The sequence below is a fragment of the Armigeres subalbatus genome, chromosome 2, assembly GCF_024139115.2.
Source record: "Armigeres subalbatus isolate Guangzhou_Male chromosome 2, GZ_Asu_2, whole genome shotgun sequence".
Taxonomy (NCBI): Eukaryota; Metazoa; Arthropoda; class Insecta; order Diptera; family Culicidae; genus Armigeres; species Armigeres subalbatus.
Window position 1 is genome coordinate 418,789,547 of NC_085140.1, and position 17,772 is coordinate 418,807,318.

Below are 17,772 nucleotides of genomic sequence, written 5' to 3' on the forward strand. Positions count from 1 at the left end.
ATTTCTATCAGAAGCTCAACGCATCCCGCAAAGGCTTCGTGCCGCGAGCCGAAATGTGCCGGGATAAGGATGGGAGCATCTTGACGGACGAACGTGTGGTGATCGAAAGGTGGAAGCAGCACTACGAGGAACATCTGAATGGCGCTGAGAGTACAGGCAGTGAAAGTCAAGGCAGCGGAGGAGATGACTACGTCAGTTCAGCGGACGATGGAAGCCAACCAGCCCCCACCTTGAGGGCAGTTAAGGATGCCATTCAACAGCTAAAGACCAACAAAGCCGCTGGTAAGGATGGTATCGGAGCTGAGCTCATCAAGATGGGCCCGGAAAAGCTGGCCACTTGCCTGCACAAACTGATAGTCAGAATCTGGGAAACCGAACAGCTACCGGAGGAGTGGAAGGAAGGGGTTATATGCCCCATCTACAAGAAAGGCGACAAACTGGAGTGTGAGAATTTTCGAGCGATCACCATCCTTAATGCCGCCTACAAAGTGATATCCCAGATCATCTTCCGTCGTCTGTCACCATTAGTGAACGAGTTTGTGGGAAGTTATCAAGCCGGCTTCGTTGACGGCCGCTCGACAACGGACCAGATCTTTACTGTACGGCAAATCCTTCAAAATGCCGTGAATACCAGGTCCCAACGCACCATCTGTTCGTTGATTTCAAGGCGGCATACGACAGTATAGACCGCGTAGAGCTATGGAAAATTATGGACGAGAACAGCTTCCCTGGGAAGCTTACCAGACTGATCAAAGCAACGGTGGATGGTGTGCAAAACTGTGTGAAGATTTCGGGCGAACACTCCAGTTCGTTCGAATCGCGCCGGGGACTAAGACAAGGTGATGGATTTTCGTGCCTGTTGTTCAACATTGCGCTAGAAGGTGTCATGCGGAGAGCCGGGTGTGACAGCCGGGGTACGATTTTCAACAGATCCAGTCAATTTATTTGTTTCGCGGATGACATGGACATTGTCGGCCGAACATTTGCAAAGGTGGCAGAACTGTACACCCGCCTGAAACGTGAAGCAACAAAAGTTGGACTGGTGGTGAATGCGTCAAAGACAAAGTACATGCTTGTGGGCGGAACCGAGCGCGACAGGGCCCGCCTGGGAAGCAGTGTTACGATAGACGGGGATACCTTCGAGGTGGTCGAGGAATTCGTCTACCTCGGATCCTTGCTAACGGCTGACAACAACGTTAGTCGTGAAATACGAAGGCGCTTCATCTGTGGAAGTCGGGCCTACTACGGGCTCCAGAAGAAGCTGCGGTCGAAAAAGATTCGCCACCGCACCAAATGTGTCATGTACAAGACGTTAATAAGACCGGTAGTCCTCTACGGACATGAAACATGGACAATGCTCGAGGAGGACTTGCAAGCACTCGGAGTATTCGAGAGACGGGTGCTTAGGACCATCTTTGGCGGTGTGCAAGAAGACGGTGTGTGGCGGCGAAGAATGAACCATGAGCTCGCCCAACTCTACGGCGAACCCAGTATCCAGAAGGTAGCTAAAGCCGGAAGGGTACGATGGGCAGGACATGTTGCAAGAATGCCGGACAGCAACCCTGCAAAGATGGTGTTCGCTTCCGATCCGGCAGGTACGAGACGGCGTGGAGCGCAGCGAGCGAGATGGGCAGACCAGGTGCAGAACGACTTGGCGAGCGTGGGGCGTATCCGAGGATGGAGAGATGCGGCCTCGAACCGTGCATTGTGGCGTCAAATTGTTGATTCAGTGTTATCTGTTTAGATGTTAACTAAATAAATGAAATGAGATATTTCAATTATCTAACTTTTCTGGAAATAATGTTCCTGACATATTTAAGGAAAAAAAGATTTTCTAACAATAACTTTTTTCATGTCCATATTGAATGAAAATTTATCAGCGAGTTTTATGCCTACAACGCCAATTATAGGTTCAGCAGCCTATCATCAATCAACGACACATTTTGGACGTATCCAGTTTTCCGCGAGCGGTAATGGCCGCCAGCTTGCCTGAGGGTTAGTCTCTGATTAGACATTTCTGGAGGTCAACTGCACCCACCACTCCGAGCATTCTGACATGTGGCATGAAAGAAGGTGCTGATTAAGTGAATTCAAACCTTTTTGTATACCACATTGATCAAAATGCTCGAACGGTGCAGTTGACCTCCAGAAATGTCAAATCAGAGAATAACCCGCAGGCAAGCTGGCGGCCATTACCGCTCGCGGAAAACTGGATAAAAATTTGTTTGGGAAGCAATTTAGCATAATTTAACATTAATGTGGACCAACATTTGAAAAGGGCGTATATTTTCCTAGATTTCTTATATCAATGTACTATGGTCCAGGATACAGATTTACGCGGAAAGATGCATTTTACGCCAAAACTATTAGATGTACTTTCGAATGATCGACTGTTTATTGTTATTTTAACTTAAAACGGCTACGCAGTCTTTAAGGGTTAAAACAAGATTTATATTTGTCCAACGTTTCGACACGGGGTTGGTGTCCCCTGATGAAGACACCAACCCCGTGTCGAAACGTTGGACAAATATAAATCTTGTTTTAATCGTTAAAGACTGCGTAGCCGTTTAAAGTTAAAATATATTTTTTAGAAAAAAAACTGTTGTTCTAAAAAATTGTTCGAAATAGTCAGGCCATCATTATGGTGCTACCAAAAAATAGGGTGGCTCGGAATATTGACATGCTATGTTCTACAAAGTTGTAGCTCAGCTTATTCCAATGAATTTTGCCAAAAAAAAAACTTTTTCTGTAGCGCTTAAGTTGGCTGATTTAGAGCAATTTAGTTTAGATTAGGGTGTTCCTCAAAAAACAGTATTTTTGACCTACTTTCTTTATTTTAGATTTCTCGAAAAAGTCGTCTTCAGGCAACTTTTGATGGGTAAATATGCTCAATATCTTTTTCCAATCAGAAGTTATAATCGTTTTTCTGTCAAAATTACATTTTTTTTTTCAAAAGTTGATATGTCCGGTTAGGGCAGACCAAAATAATATGTTCACACGGCATTTGAAAGAGAAATTCATATTCCTTATTATGTCAAATTGGAGATATGTTATTTTTTTATCTCAAGTTTTACCAATTTTACTAAAATCATATTTTTTTTACATAAATTGATATAACTCAACAACGGAAGAAGATACAGACGATATTCTTATAGGAAAACACGCGTTCTGAAAAGCTCCAAAAGTTTGCAAAAGGTGAAGGTCACGAGAGCGTTACGCTGAGAGGGAAGATTTCAAACGTTACTAGCGCCTTTATCTTTCGATGGATTTTGAAGATTTGTATATCATTCGACTCGGACACACTCCAGCAATATATCTATTTTATTAAAACTTAATTAGCATTAGCATAGCATTAGCATTGTTACGGTATAATTCGTAGATTGGACACTAGTGATACTCATGTTTTACTTTTGAGATCCTTATCTAGAATGCTATCAGAAATCAAGAAGGGGAGTGGTCCTTGATTCCAGTCTTAAACAAAAATAACAAAAGCATGAGGATTACTACTCCTGGCCACGCCCATCTTCACCGTAACTAGGGAGAGGAAGGAAAGGTTGATGTAGTACTTACTTTACGAGAAGCCACCGACTTAGCGACACCCTCATAAGTACCACGGAGTTGGATAATGAGGAAGGTATTCGTTGGGTCAGGATTTACCTGTAGCTGAGCTGGCAATGTAACCGTGATAGATCTTACCCCGTAACACACCACGTAAAGGTGTCTACCCAGCATTACGGGTAATATATCTATTTTATTAAAACTTAAGAACATTAACGATAAGCTATTGAAATTTTTCATTCTTGTCAAAGCCAATAAAAATTTCATATATACCAAATCCCGTGTATTCCTAACACGGACATCAGAATGCAGTGTCACGGGCCTTCGGGTAGACCGCAAGATTTTCTTTGTGTATTAAAGAAGCAGTGCCTGCCATGTGCGAGTCATTACAATTCGTGACAGCAGCGCATACTGACGTGCTTTTTGCTCGCGCATTTTTAGTTTCGTTCGTTCGTTCGCTGTGTTTACCTACACAGCATGCAAACGCCAGCAGGAGAGCTGCCGGTCGGTCTGCGAATATCGGTGTTGAACTTAATCTGTAGATTAAAAAACACTTTAATAAAGATTAAAAAAAGTCTGGCAATATGCATTTCTCGTTTGTCGGGTGAAGATCACTGCGTCCAGATTTTAGGGCTATTGTGATATACCCTTTTGCTGAGAAATACGCAAGTTATCTCAGTAACATGTTTGTCACTGAGATACCTTGGTATCGACTGAACTCAAGACCATCTATTATTGATGAATAGAGATCCTGAGTTACAGTATGTGACTCCCCCATTCTGGCGAGACTAGCTTTATGAAGCCAACCACGTCCTTGGGGGATAAGATCCATATGTCAGCAGGCCCTAAAAAGGGCTTGCTGAGAACTTTGAACCTACGTTGGGTGAGTGCACTGCAATAGCAGAGGATGTGTTCTGATGTTTCTCTCTCCTCGTCACAGAAGCGGCAATTTGAGGTTTGGATTGCTCCGATCTTTGTAGATGGTATCTGCAGGGGCAGTGTCCAGTTATTAGACCGGTGTAGATGTTGAGATCCCTTTTGTTGAGACCTAATAGTTGTTGGGTTTTCTTGGGGTTAATCGTTACGAGCCTTTTGGATTGGCTCGTATGGGGAAGTGCATTCCAGTTTGATGTGATTTGACTGACCATATATTTGTTCAGTTCCATTTTACAGAGCAGTCTGAGATCCCGCAGAAGGGCTCAGGGCCAATGAACCTTTCATTAGATCCATTCCTGGCTAGCTCATCAGCAATCTCGTTTCCCTCTAGACCCGTATGTCCTGGGATCCAATATAGGTAGACTCGATTGCGTATGGATAAGTTTTTCAAAGCCAGAATGCATTCCCACACTAGCTTTGAGTTACAAGTGTAGTTATTAAGCGACTTAAGTGCCGCTTGGCTGTCAGAGAAAATACATATTTTGCAAATCTATACATACTCCACAGGCATAATAACACGCATACTAATATTGCATATATTTCCGCCTAAAATACTTAGAGCCACTGTCCTAAGTGGACAGAAATTTTTGTTGTAGGGCCATAGATTCCGGATCCTGTCAGATTATTCATTTTCGAACCATCTGTGAAGAAATTTATAGAGCCTGTTGGAACGCTGGGTCCACCTCCTTCCCACTCCTGGCGGGAAGGAATGAACACATCGTAAGGTAAGTCATAATTGACTACCGTTTCCATCCAGTCACTACAAATTCCTATTGCGGGATTTATGGCAAATTCATTTAATATGCTGAGGTGGCCCGTAAGATCTCCCGACAGCAGTGTTTTTGTTCTCTTTAACCTTAGAGCACTTTTTTCCGCTTCCAGCTTTATGAATTGATCTAACCGGGGCAGGTGAAGCATTGCGTCTAGGGCCAAAGTGGGTGTACTACGAACTGCACCAGTGATGGCTATGCAAGCGGTGCGTTGGATTTTGTTGAGCTTAGCCCTTGCAGCAGCCTCATTAGTTTTAGGCCACCAGACAAGGGAAGCGTAAGTTGTCCTGGGACGGACAATGGTTTTATATATCCACATGATCATACTTGGTTTTAGGCCCCATCTTTTACCAAGGGATTTTGAACAAACCCAAAGTGTATTGAGACCTTTCTGCACAACTGATTGGAGATGAGAGTTCCAATTAAGCTTTGCGTCGAGTATGACACCTAGATATTTTACTTCACTTGAATAAACTAATTGTGTTTGATTCAAGAAAAGGGTTTCAGTTGTACCTTTCTCCGTTTGGTGAAAGGGATAATGGAAGTTTTTGTAGGATTTATGCCTAGTTGATACTTTTGACACCAGGAAAAAGTGTGATTTAGGAGCAGATTGCATTCTTTCCACTATAACACTTTCGAATTTGCCTCGTACAATAATGACAACGTCATCAGCATATCCAACCACTTCGAAGCTGTCTAGAAGCTCATCCACCACCAGTGACCACAACAAAGGAGAAAGCACTCCGCCTTGCGGACACCCCCTTGTTGCTTTAACAGTGATGTATGAACCGCTAAGCTCAGAGGAGATTTTCCGATTAGCTAGCATAGCATGTACCCAGGTAACAATGCATGGGTCGAATTTTCTCCTCAACATTGCTGACCCTATAGACGAATAAGAAGCGTTATCGAATGCGCCCTCAATATCAAGAAATGCTACAAGAGCAATTTCTTTTGCATTCAGTGTCTTTTCGATTTTTTGAACTACCGTATGTAGTGCCGAGATCTTAGATTTTCCACTTTGATAAGCGAATTGGTTTTTTGACAAAGGCATTGCTTTCATAAATTTGTAATTTATGTACTCGCATAGTACCTTTTCCATAATTTTGAGTATTACAGAGGATAAACTTATCGGCCTGAATGCTTTGGGGTTGGTTTTATCTCTCTTGCCTGCCTTCGGAATGAAGACAGCCCGGATTTGACGCCAATCGTTAGGTATGTGCCCCAAAATCAGACTCGCCTTAAAAATCTCAACCAAGGGTGGAACCAGTGTTTTCTCCTCTTTTTGGATCAACGCTGGGAATATTCCATCCATGCCAGGAGACTTAAATGGCTCGAAAGATCTCACAGCCCTCTAAACCCTGGCCCGAGTGAAAGCTTCCTTTGCAACCTTTATCGCGTCTTTTTTAGATCCAGAAACCCATGATTGGATCTCTTGTGGATCTGAGACAACAATTCCAGTGCCTTGGTCGCCGATGCTCGACTCAGGGATTGAATCAGGGAAGTGGATCTTTAACAATTCGCTCAGTGTATCGCTAGGCTCTACAGTGAGCGAACCATCCGTCTTTCGGAGGCTACCCACACCATTGGAGTGGTCTTTTGAAAGAGTTTTTTGGAGTCTGGCCACTACGGGTGTATTCTCTATGCTTTCACACATTAGAATCCACGATTTCCGTTTGGCTGACCTTATTTCTTTGTTGTAGTTCGTCAGGGCCTTTCTGTATAGGCTCCAATCGCCGGTTCGCTTAGCACGGTTGAACTCCCTACGCGCAGTTTTCCTAAGCTTCTCAAGAGTTTTATTCCACCATGGAACGTCTCTACTCGAACTAGTTGATTTAGTTGGACAGCTCTCTTGGTAGGCGTTAAGGATTTTGTTTTTAATGGATTTGGACGCATCTTCCAATTGTGTTATGGACTTGATGTGACTTTCTATGATGTACTCTTCGGATCGTAGGATAGCTGAGTAGGATTCCCAATCAGTTTTCTTAGGATCTTTAAACGTTTTATCCATCGTTAGACCCCCTTCCCATTCGAAGATGATGTGTTTATGGTCTGACATTGATATTTCTTCAGAAACATGCCAGTTTTTTATTTTATCAGAGATAGACCGACTACATAGAGTCAAGTCCAAAACTTCCTGGCGAATGGAGTTTTCAAACGTGGGCTTGTCACCAACATTACAAATGTCAATGTTCTTGGAAGAGAGAAACTGTAACAGGTACTCACCTCTGGTATTTATATTGGTACTTCCCCATACGGTGTGATGTGCATTTGCGTCGCACCCTATGACGAAGGGGATGTTGTGTCGGTGGCTGTAGGCTACGAGCGCAGCTATTTCTGGAGGAGGGATTTCGTCCACGTCACCTGGGAAGTATGCCGAGACCACCAAGATCTCTCTACTCCCTCTGGCGGAAGGTACCTCCATCCTGACCGCTACGATGTCCCTTTTTACGAATTCTGAAATTGGAAAGTATTTACAGTTGTTATGTAATAAAATAGCCGCTCTAGGAGAAAGCTGGCTGTCATCATATACCAACTTACATGAGTGTTGTGGAATACCTTGTATTCTGGATTTATTGACCCATGGCTCTTGAATGAGGGCCACGGTTAAATTCTCTTTGGTGAACCTCCGACAGAGCACACCTGTGGCGCTCTCAGCATGGTGGAGGTTCACTTGCAGAACTTTAGTCGCCATTTCCGGGTTCCTGCTTTTTTCCGGACGACGACTGTCCGGCATTGGATGTTGCGGATCATCAGGATGTCGTTTGATATTACAGTTTAGGTTTTCTCTCTTCCCTGTAGCAACCTGGCCTGCCAGTTTCGCCTCTGTGGTCAAACTGTCGCTTTTTGCACCCCTTTGCCCTGTTTAGATACCTTTGGTTTGGTACCACTAGAGCAGGGGTCGCATGTAAGCTTCGAGCTTTTCCTTTAGAGGCGGACAGACTAGCCTTTATGGTGCTTTTGGGGTGAGATTTACTAACCTCGCCCGAACCGGAGGCTTCCTCAGATTTCTCTTGGGTCGGCCTTCCAGTTAGCCGAACCTCTCCTGAACAGGAGGCCTCCTCAGATTGCTCTTGGGTCGGCCTTCCAGTCGGATTGGCGGTAGCGGCAGTCGGTTGATCTGTAATCTTCCTTAGTTGGATTTCACCAAATCGGTAGTTGAGGGTGTATTTGGACTTCTTCAACTTTTCCATCGACGCACCCTCTACTGTGAAGATCCATTCAACATGAATATCTTTCAGAATGGATCGTTTCACAATACGCCAATCAGTTGTTGTGATGTCATTTTGGCTTTCTATGAGAGCCTTTATTCGGTCGTCATCATAGCTGGAGCTTTGTGGGAAGAATGCTCGGATCATCTCTGGACGTGGAATCGCCACTTCGTCCATTGCCATCAGCTCTGCACCTTCCCAGGGTTTCATGGATGGGGATATTCTCTTTAACCACTCAGCAGTCTCTTGATCCTTACAGATTAGAACCATGTAACCGGACTTGTAGATGAGGTTGTTGAATTTGGGTTTTATTGGCTCGTTTCGCTGTTGAACTACTCTGAGCAGGAGTGCTTCTTGTAGAAGGTCTAGCTGGGCTGTAGTGAGTTGGACGGTGGGAAAGTCTTTGGGTATTATCCCGACCTTCACGCTTTTGGCCATATCACTGTAGCTGATACCAGCTGTTTTCCTCATAGGTGGGTTTTGTTGTCCAGACACGTTTTTCTGAGGCGCGCGGTTTGAGGACTGTTGGGCGCGCTCTCTCGGATCCAGATGGTGCTTCACCCTTTTTTGTTTGGGGTCCTCTGTGGCGGATTTGTCTAGGTCGTTTCTCGAGCGTTTTGAGGAAGTGGGCTCGCTCTCCTTATTCAGGATTATGGACAAGGCCTCATTCCGGTCTTTTCCCTTCTCCCGGAGAGTTCTAAGCTGCTTCCTCTGCGAGCGTGTGAGTGTGGGAATTTTCTTGCTCGGAGCACCCTTGGCTTCCGTAGAACCCTTGTTATCTTCGGATCCTTTGCTACTTGCTAAAGATTTTTGGGGGTTGATGACGATCCTTATACCATCATCTTCGTTATCTTCCATGTCCAGCAGGTTGGAGTCGGTCGATGAGGGGGGTTGTAGATCTGGATCAGCTTTGTCGAAACATGTGCTGCTCCGGGAGATAGGCGTTGAGGGGCAGGATATTTCCATCTTCTCCTGCGAACTACTGAGTAGCTGGTCTTCGGTAAGGTCAAGCTGACTCAGAGTATTCTCCACTTCGCTCTCACAAGACTGAGAGAGGTAGTCGTCACCTTGAGGGTTGTTTGTAAAATTTGTACTCATTTTTGGTCCCACGAGTAGCTAGGGGAATAAATGTCCGCTGCACCAGTGCCCCGCCGTAGTGCAGTAAGGGCTGCTTACTGGGGTGTTCGCCCTGGTGCACCCCAGGCTCCGTTCGCGGTTGAGCATGTTTAGAACCCCCTCAACCATTCAGCCCTCGGCACGGGTCGCATGACACCTTGTCATTGGGGTTTATCCATTTTTGCTTTACACGATGGCCATGAATAACAGCCATCGCAACCTTCCTCCTTTACCAGGGCTTAGGACCTGTAGCTCAAGTTCTCAATAGTTTCACAATCTTTCGGACATGCAACTACGGAGAACCATCATTGCTAGCGGAGTTATATGCATGAAAGAAGAGTTTTTTTTTGTCATTCTGTACTTGATGATGGTCGGATGCAGTGGTATCGGTTGCGATGGATGCAATCGCCCATCGCATCGCTCGGAGTTCACGGCTAGAGGCCGATGATGGCTGAGGTAGCGATGGCAGCGGTGGTAGATGAAGAAAAATAAAATTAGCCCAGAGAAATTTGGATTGCTCATCCAGTGATTGGTTTCATAATCCACATGATATCATGATACCGGGATGGGTATGAGTCATGCCATATGACTGACCATATGTTAAGTTGTGGTTGATACTTAACGACACGTACATTAAAAACAGTTCTGATTCCTCAGCAAAAAAATCAACTACACTGATGAAAATAAAAATTTGATGAAAATAATAATTATCATTCATTCGCATATGGCATTTGCAATTAAAGATGCATTATCAGCAATAGTGGTAATATCCATTTTAGATAAGACAATTTCGTAAATGTGTGAATGTAAATGTTTTAAAAAGGTCCGCAAAGAGGGGATATCGGCGATTTATTCTCAACGCTCTCCTATATATAAATAATACGAGAGAGCGTGAGAGTAAATCGTCAATTTCCCCTCTTGGGAAAAAATGTTGCAATAGGCATTTTTTTTTTTGAAAACTAAAGTGAAATACAACCAAATGATGCATCACCGGATATAGTTATGTCTTCGCTATTGGATGATGTAGTTTTGAAGTAAAAATACTTCCCCCATCCAGGTGGAGACTGCTTTTTCTCCTCGGTGGGTGGTTTTATTACTAGGGGGTGGTACGAGCACGTGGCTGTCTTTCTCGTCAATGACTGGATGAAGAGCAATCTCATTGAATCCTGTCAAAATGCTGTGAAAATCCTGTGATGAATCCTGTGAAAATCAATCCTGTCTTGAGAAAACAGAACAGTAATACTGTTTTTGGCCATGCATCGGTGCCCTAGCCACATCCTTGTCTTGCTTCTAGAATATCACCAGTAAAACTCTTAAAACCCGGGATTTAGCTCTGTCTACAAGACCATTTTAAGCAAGAGAATTTCTTTTGTCATAAGACGAGTTTATACAAACCCATTGAATTCCACCACTTAATTGTATCTTGACAGATACGTATTTCGACCTCAACAGTAAGGCCATCTTCAGTGACTGGTACTTGAATCGACTTACGAAGTACGAGACACTGAAGACGGCCTTACTGTTGAGGTCAAAATACGTATCTGTCAAGATACAATTAAGTGGTGGAATTCAATGGGATTGTATAAACTCGTCTTATGACAAGTGAAGACATTCCACTAAAAAGCTCAACATAATTTTCTTATCAAGAGAATTTGTTCAGTAATAAGTACTTCCGTGTGTTCCTCTCACTACCATTGTTCACCGGTTCAAGAAGAGTTAGTACGTATTTAAACCCCTAACTCGATTTTTCCAGCAGTCAGTTCAGCCTAGGCACGGGTACCGAAGGTTTTTAACTAATTGCTTGAAAAGTTGTCTCCGCTGCATACAGTTTAGCCTCAAACCAGAGGAATTCGAGTCTTTCAACTGTCTGCAAGGTAACATTAATTATGTTTTATTTCTGAGACTACGATGAATCCTTAATTACCACAACTTATTGCCCTAGCTAGGAAAATGGATTAAGCTAGAGCTCTGTTTGGTAGATCTAACACCGGCACACACCGTCAAAGTGATCTACCGTGTTACGGGAATTGATCTGCCCTAACCGGACCCGGCAGGCCAATTTTCAATAGGAAACAAGTAGACCGCGTCAATTGCACCTCGTTTCGAGCAAATCGAATAATGCCACGAACCAAAAAGTGTGTCTCACATTTATGTACACATACAGACATCTCCTCAATTTGTTGAGCTAAGTCGATTGGTATATAACATTATGGGTACCCGGGCCTTCTGTCAAAAGTTTGTTTTTGGAGCAAATGTATTGCCTTTAAGTATACTTAGTATACGAGGAAGATAAGAATAAATTAACAATCTTGAATCTCTAAAATTAGTCCTAGAACAACTGCAGGAACATTTAGTTAAAATTACCTTAATAGCCAGTTTCAAATGAACGTTGAGCTTCTCATACACTTTTCTAAGTAGTGTTGTGAGCTAACAAATTCATTTGTTTAAGCTTCCGACCATTGTGTCATCTACAGCGTCTATAATTGCAATGTCCCCAGTATTACCCACTTCAAATCACAATGCACAGACATCTCAATCAAACCTATAAAGAAACAAGAAATTTCAGATAGTATTGTGATTAATGACCATGCTAATGTCAATGGTAGATCTACACATACACAATTATTCATTAACGACGAAATTTTACCATTTCGCGATGGAATATTATTCTTGATTATATGTCTATCTTCTGTGATACAGTAATTGCTGTGAGCCGCGGTAGTGAGAGTACATGCTGACGAAACTCAACCACAACAAGCCATATCACATCATATGTATGTGAAGCGGTCTCGCGATACTTCACCGCTTAGGTGCTGATATTCACCGTATGCGTAATCATGTTTGCACACCGCCGTTTCGAATGAAACAAAATAAAAAAACACAGTATCAGTCTGCCAGTCTGCCCCCAATGAATCATTGGTGTAATAAACTTCCGATTTTATGATACGCGAATAAGCTGTCTTAATTCCTTTTGTGTTAATCCTATGCAATTTATGAAATTTCTGACTTCAGAAGCAGAATGACCTTGTGCAATCAGTACTACCCATACGATACCAGTCTGGGCGTTCAAACCGTATTCAATTGAACGATAAGACTACATTCGCTGATGCTATTCTTAGTATAGAATACGCTTCCAACAGTAGCCCTCGAAGAGTGCTCGGAGGAGTATTAACAGTACGGATTGCAAAAATCAACGGTCAAAGTTGTTTATAACGTCTACTACAGTACAAGATGCATTCAAAGCGTATTTTTGGTGTCGCGAAAGCAAGTGCTTTTCAGGCTAGATTCGTAGCAGGAACTCGCTATTATGGGGCACAACCTGCACCCTCGACCGAGAGCAAAGATCCAGAGTGGGATAATGCACGACCATATGAAGAAATTCCTCGAATGTCTGTAATTAAATCATTTAAAAACTTCATTCCAGGAGGTAAGCTTTACTCTGTCGATATCCAGTTTACAGATGCAAATAATATCAATTTAGGTCGCTACCATAACGTCAGCATCACGGACATGCATCGCCTTTTCCAGGAGGATTTCGGTGATCTGGTTCGGTTCCCCGGAATGCTTGGACGCAAGGATACCGTTATGACGTACCTGCCGGATGACTTTGAAAAGTTGTTTCGTACTGAAGGGCAGTGGCCGGTCCGACGAGGGCTAGATACCTTTGCGCATTATCGAAATAAGGTCCGACCGGACGTATTCAAGGGATTAGGTGGTTTAGTTACCGAGTAAGTGTATTACTTTTAGAATTAGGGAAAATAAGCTAGCAAGCACTTTAATTTGATTTAGGCAAGGCGAAAAGTGGCAAAAATTTCGAACCATTGTAAATCCCGTCTTGCTCCAACCCAAAACGGTGCGATCATACGTTGGAAAGCTGGATGATGTTTCTCGCGATTTTATGCGCATGTAGGTATTACTGTTAGTTTTTTTTTGCATTTTAATCTATCTATAATAATTGTCTATAATTAGAATGCTCAAGATTCGCGATGACAAAGACGAACTACCTGCGGATTTCTTTCAATGGTTAAATCGATGGGCTTTGGAAACTACCGGGGTACTCTCCGTGGACTCTAGGTTGGGAGTTTTGGACGAACAAGAGTCTGAGGAGGCACGCAAAATTGTTGAGGTTTGTTCCAAACATGTTTCTGTAAAACTTATTACATTTGTATTAATTCAAGCTTGCCAGAGAGTTATTTGAACTTGTATATCAATTGGATATACTTCCGTCAATTTGGAAGTATTACAAAACACCGAAATACAATCGACTCATGAAAGTGTTTGATGAGCTGACCAATATAGCGATGGCCAAAGTCGATGAAGCAATTATAAAATTGGAGAAAAATCCTTCCAGTACAGATGAAGCTCAAAGTGTTTTGGAAAAACTCCTTAAAATTGACCGACACGTCGCAATCATCATGTCCATCGATACGGTACTTGCAGGGATCGACACCGTACGTTATATTAATGCCGAAATTATTCCATTCTAACAGTTGTAATTACAGACTACCTCGGCCATAACTGGCATCTTGTATTGTTTAGCTAAGCACCCGGAAAAGCAATCCAGATTGCGTGACGAACTACGCACAATTTTGCCCAAAAAGGATTCACCACTTACTCCGGAAAGCATGCACAATCTTCCGTATCTGCGTGCATGCATCAAAGAAGGTATGCGGCTATTCCCACCAGTTTCCGGTAACATTCGAGCAACCGGAAAGGATATTGTTCTACAGGGCTATCGGATTCCTAAAGGGGTACGATCGGACACTTTTTTCAATTATGATAATTCTAATTCACAATTCTAATTCCTCAGACGGACGTAGCCATGGGTTCCATGACTGCTCAACTGAGCGAACGCTTCGTTCCACGAGCCCGAGAGTTTCTCCCGGAACGATGGCTAAAGGAGAAAGAGCCCGGTTGTCCACACGCGAAGGAAGCGCATCCATTTGTGTATCTTCCGTTCGGGAATGGACCACGAACCTGCGTCGGTCGGCGACTGGCTATGCTGGAGATGGAGATCCTGATAGCGAGAATCACTCGTTTGTTCGAGTATAGTTGGAACTACGAGGATTTGAAAATTCAGTCCACGCTGGTGAACACTCCGGTGAACGATTTGAAGTTTCGGATGGTGGAAGTGGATAATTGATTGACAATAGAAACACATATTCACATATAAAATATCTAATAAATTCAAATATGTATTACACGAAACACTTCTGGATAATCAACTAAAAGTAGGATAGGGATGAGCATTACAGAAAAAACATGAGGTGCTTCTTGAAGCAGTCTATGCCCTTACTTATAGATGGGCTCGTCCAACCAGCTGATATCCCAATAATGTGGCGGATCGATTGTTGCAGCTCGACCGGGATCTCGTCCTTCCCTTTTCTGTTTTTCATTACAATAAGGGCTCAAGGAAATATATCGCTTTATCATCGCAAAGCTTTGGATTTGGAACGTAATCGTTCTGTTGCATCGTAACTCCGGAAAGTCGCATCCGAAAGTTTTCCACAACATGGTAGCGATCAGCGTGTACATTCAACCCGCTGAACGACCCCCCATTCATATCCTACGAGAAAACATAAACAATGAAAGGAATTTTATCAAATTTTCACGGATTTTAATTTCATAAAAGCGCATCAAACTATTGTAAGCAAGTTGTTTCTTCTTCAATAATGTTACTTCTAACTCGATAATCAGGAACAATATAATAATTTTATCGACTAGTCATCGTTATTTGCACAGATCAATTAAAATATTTAGAAATTTAGATTTCAAAACAAAGCAACATTCCCATCATTGATTGCTTGTAATGTGACCGGGAGTCTGCTACATTTTCATTTGGTCTCTTGAAAATGAAAATACAACTGTTTTCGCTTTCATACGACGATCACGAAAACTACCAGTGCTGCACTCTACACAGTAGAGTTAAAGTTTCTCTCAGTGTTCAGATACGTGACAGTAATTATTAGTAAGCTCTTTAAGGGCACACTGCCAAAAATATCTATATAAGATATATGTGTCGCCGTTATAAATTTTTGCAATAGCTTCACCCTAATATAATCGTTATAGAACCACACATAAATTAAATAATTGCTAATTCGAGACCACACATAAAGTTTATTTGGATATATATTTTATTAGTAGTTCGCGTGGAGAATGGTTATGTGTGCGCTGATATACATCATAAGTTAAATCTATGGATTTTTGCCAATAAATATGTGTGGAGTTCTAGTAGTGTATACACGCAGAAGAGATTCTTCTGGTTGAAACAACTATTCTGATTGTTGCATCGAACAACATGGATATTGTTGTTTCAATATTCAATGTTGTGGTTTCAGCATGTTCACATGCTTTATTCAATTGAACATTTTTATTGTTTCAATATTGCATTGCATGATTGAAACAATAATAATATCGTTCTTTTGACAACCATTTCATGATTTGGAAAAACTGTATAAACTGATCAACATAGATCATCCCGTTTACATGAAGCAAGCATAAATATTTTTGTTTTCTAATGTATTATTTGACACTGACAGTGACAGCTGGAAAACACGGTTGAAACAAACAAATTCTTGAGTTGAATCAACTATCGTGTATGGCTGATTCAATCCTATTTGTGGTTGTATCGCAATTAAAATTGTTATTTATAAATCAATGCAAAAATATTGTTGATTTGGAGCAGAATCCGATTAATTGAACAGTATTTTTCTCCGTGTAGAAATGGAAAGTAGGCTTTGAAATTAAAACAACAAATCAAGCTCTATCTGGTAAAAGGGCGAATGTCACAAGAGAGAATTCTCTTCGTCGACTTCCCCTCTTTTGAATAAAAGTGACAAGCAGAGGGTTTCTTTGCAGTTTATCACCTCAGAATTCAAGTGCATTGCATTGTTTTCGATCGTTCTAAGCTGATAAACCACAAAGAAATCCGCGGCTTGTCACTTTTATTTAAAAGAGGGGAAGTCGACGAAGAGAATTCTCTCTTGCGACATTCGCCTTTATTCCAGATAGAGCTTGAAATCAAAGACAAATCGCCACCCATCAATTATTATTCTTCATTCTAAGTTCCTCTCTCTTGCTCCGTCTTTTTTCTCTCTTCCCTCTACCACCTTCCTTTTACAATTCTCCCTATTTCGTATTCTAGCTTTTTTTACCTTTGTTATTTATTCATTCTTTTTTCTTTTTGCTTCTTTCCCCTTTCTCCTATTTTTTCCCTATTTTTTTTATCGATTGAGGTATTGGCGTTCAGGCTTTTGGAATCAAAACCGGGGTTTTATGTTTTCATCCGACGTTTCGGACACATGTATTGTGTCTTTTTCAAGGAGTCTGTAGACAATTAATATGCTTATGTTGTGTTTATGTTTTATGCTTAGTGTACTTACTAACTATGTTCCGTTTTGTTGTCACATTAGCCCTCAGCATAGGACCTATTTCTCACCACAATTCGTTACAATAAGAAAAACAACGTTATCCGGAGCACTCACTGTGTAGGCGGTCATTTTTGGATCAATTAAACTTACTTGGCCCTGTCTTGTGTGAGGTAGGGCGGAAATTTGAATTGACCCGGCTCACAGAAACTTTTGGTGCACCTTTTTATGTGGCGCCACTTTTACTCTGGTTGTGTTGAATTGTGTTGTGAATGTTGATCGGCTCTACTACATCTATTGTTTTTCAATGTCTGTGTCTGTACGTTTATTGACTGTGTGTTGTGTGTTTACAATGTGACATGTTTCGAGAATGTGTAAATTTTGTTTTTTAAAACTAGAGTCTAATATTTGTGTGCGGTCGAATGCAAAGACTCGTTGGTTGACGATGGAGTGATTGAGTAGCGCTGTACGTTCCCGAAGGCTAGCTACCTCTTGGCCCTTCGCTGTTTTGCGTTGATCCCACATGCTTTGCAGTCTATTGGAACAGGAGCGGAGGCTGGAAATCCTCGTTTTCAGTTTGTTTGACTTCATACCTACGTAGCACACTGGACAACTTTCGCATGGGATCCTGTAAATCACATTCGATCGGTCGCCTTGTTCCACTACATCTTTCACCGGCGGCAGCATCTTTCCGACGGTTTGAAATAGGTTTGACGGTTCGAAAATTGACCGCCTACACAGTGAGTGCTGGATAACGTTGTTTTTCTTAGTGTAGCAAATTGTTGTGATAAATAGGAGGAGGGCTAATGTGACAAC

The 17,772-nt window shown here is 42.3% G+C and overlaps 1 protein-coding gene across 1 annotated transcript; it reads left to right on the plus strand.

The window, feature by feature from the left end:
• Positions 1 to 12,492: 12,492 nt before the first annotated feature.
• On the plus strand, positions 12,493 to 15,093 carry LOC134217723 (cytochrome P450 CYP12A2-like). Its single transcript, XM_062696535.1, has 7 exons — positions 12,493 to 13,016; positions 13,071 to 13,317; positions 13,379 to 13,495; positions 13,559 to 13,715; positions 13,768 to 14,040; positions 14,092 to 14,340; positions 14,400 to 15,093. Exons 1-7 carry the CDS (start codon positions 12,821 to 12,823, stop codon positions 14,730 to 14,732), a joined length of 1,572 nt encoding a protein of 523 aa, XP_062552519.1. The 5' UTR covers positions 12,493 to 12,820; the 3' UTR covers positions 14,733 to 15,093.
• The last annotated feature ends 2,679 nt before the right edge of the window (positions 15,094 to 17,772 follow it).

What these genes read in the sequence shown, in the direction of transcription:
- LOC134217723 (XM_062696535.1), top strand. Translation starts at nt 12,821, where the DNA reads ATGCATTCAAAGCGTATTTTTGGTGTCGCGAAAGCAAGTGCTTTTCAG. An exon ending in TTAGGTGGTTTAGTTACCGA is followed by an intron (nt 13,318 to 13,378) that starts GTAAGTGTATTA and finishes AATTTGATTTAG; the next exon opens with GCAAGGCGAAAAGTGGCAAA. An exon ending in GCTATCGGATTCCTAAAGGG is followed by an intron (nt 14,341 to 14,399) that starts GTACGATCGGAC and finishes CTAATTCCTCAG; the next exon opens with ACGGACGTAGCCATGGGTTC.